The 1,506-nt window shown below is 31.9% G+C and overlaps 1 protein-coding gene across 1 annotated transcript in view; it reads right to left on the minus strand.

Annotated features, from left to right (window-relative positions):
• Window positions 1–250: 250 nt before the first annotated feature.
• The window catches only part of LOC106871810 (cleavage stimulation factor subunit 2), a 39,013-nt gene continuing 37,757 nt past the window's right edge, over window positions 251–1,506 (minus strand). The window contains exon 10 of the mRNA XM_014918459.2: window positions 251–595. Within this exon, the coding sequence (XP_014773945.1) occupies window positions 476–595 (120 nt within the window). The 3' untranslated portion in view covers window positions 251–475. The remainder of the gene's footprint in view (window positions 596–1,506) is intronic.

Here is a 1,506-nt window from a genome sequence, read left to right on the forward strand (position 1 = left end):
GAGTATGAGCACCAGCATACTGTGTAGGTGTGGCTTCAAAACAACAGGAAAATGGTATGAACACAAACTAGAAGTTGTGAAAGAAAATGAGAATTATATGATCTTATGAGACTTCTCCATAAAGACTGATCATATTACTAAGACCAGATATGATTATAGTAGACAAAATACACAAACAATGTAAGATCGTGGACTTTGCAATTCCCTATGATAGCAGAGTTGATACAAGAGAAACTGAAGAAATAACAGGTTTTTTAATAACAAATATATTTATTTTTAGAAACAGAATAGAAAAAGGATTTTTTTCATATGTTGTAGTTACTTAAGGGTCAGATTTACCCTCATCAAACAGATCTATAATCAAAGGCATTCCATCTTTTATTCTGATAGTAGGGTGTGGTCTGAGGGAGATTTGGTCACTGCACCTAGCTGATCAGATGGAAAGGACCTTCCTTTGGAGACATTTTCATACTGTTTAGGTCTGAGCACTTTTGGCAATTTGATCCTTTAAAATAAGAATACTCTGTCTCTGTTCAGGTGGTAACATAGAAATTTGTTGATCTGTTAGTTGCAGCACTTGCATTATCAGAGCAGCCTGCAATAAAAAAAAAAAAATTAAAAAAAAAAAAAATTGATATGAATATTCAAAATTTAAAATATTCTAAAACTGAATTTGTTTAGATTTAAATATCAGTGATGAAATTCTTTTTCTTTAAAAGAGTCATTTATTACATAAAACTGTATAAATTAATGAAAAAGATGTCAGTCAATATTAACTTACAGTCCGTAGAAGGTTTAAAAAACAACTTTTAGGAACAATAGTGGTTTATTAATGTAGAAGGTTGTAAATTTTTCCCATATCAAAGTTCAATAAGCTGAAAAAATTGTTTTATAGTTTACAGTAAGCAGCTGGGGTTGCTGTGTATGCAAATAAAAATGCAAAATTAGGGAATGGAGTGGATAAAATCCAGGCAACGTATGTTTCATAACTAGCGAAACCTCAGAAGCAGTAATTGCCCGAAGTGAGAGATAATCTGCTAGCTACTTGTTGGGCCAAAGATATCTTAATCAAATGAATGTTTGATTAAGCTTTAGCCTGATAAGTAGCTTGAAGATTAGCCCTCATTTAGGCAATTACTACTTCCAACTTCCAAGGTTCTGCTAGCTATGAAACATTTGTAGCTTGGATTGTGTCAATTCCATTTCCTAATTTTATATATATATATATATATATGTAAATATATAAAAATAAAAAGATAAAGAGAGCAATGGTAAGGTTGGAGAAGTATTTTATGGATAGAGTCTTACAGCTGTTTCTGGGAAGATCCAGTACTTCCCTTCATCGGAGACAGAAAAAATAAAGTAATCTATTATTATATCCATAGGCGGATATTTTTAGTATGAAGTGGTAAAGAGTGCGATGCGCTGAAAAAAGAGAGAACAGTACTTGAAGTGTAGTTTCATTCCAGTAGTAAATATCCGTGTAGAAATCCGTGTAAAGTAATC

Source organism: Octopus bimaculoides, chromosome 8, assembly GCF_001194135.2.
Source record: "Octopus bimaculoides isolate UCB-OBI-ISO-001 chromosome 8, ASM119413v2, whole genome shotgun sequence".
In the NCBI taxonomy this organism is placed as follows: domain Eukaryota; kingdom Metazoa; phylum Mollusca; class Cephalopoda; order Octopoda; family Octopodidae; genus Octopus; species Octopus bimaculoides.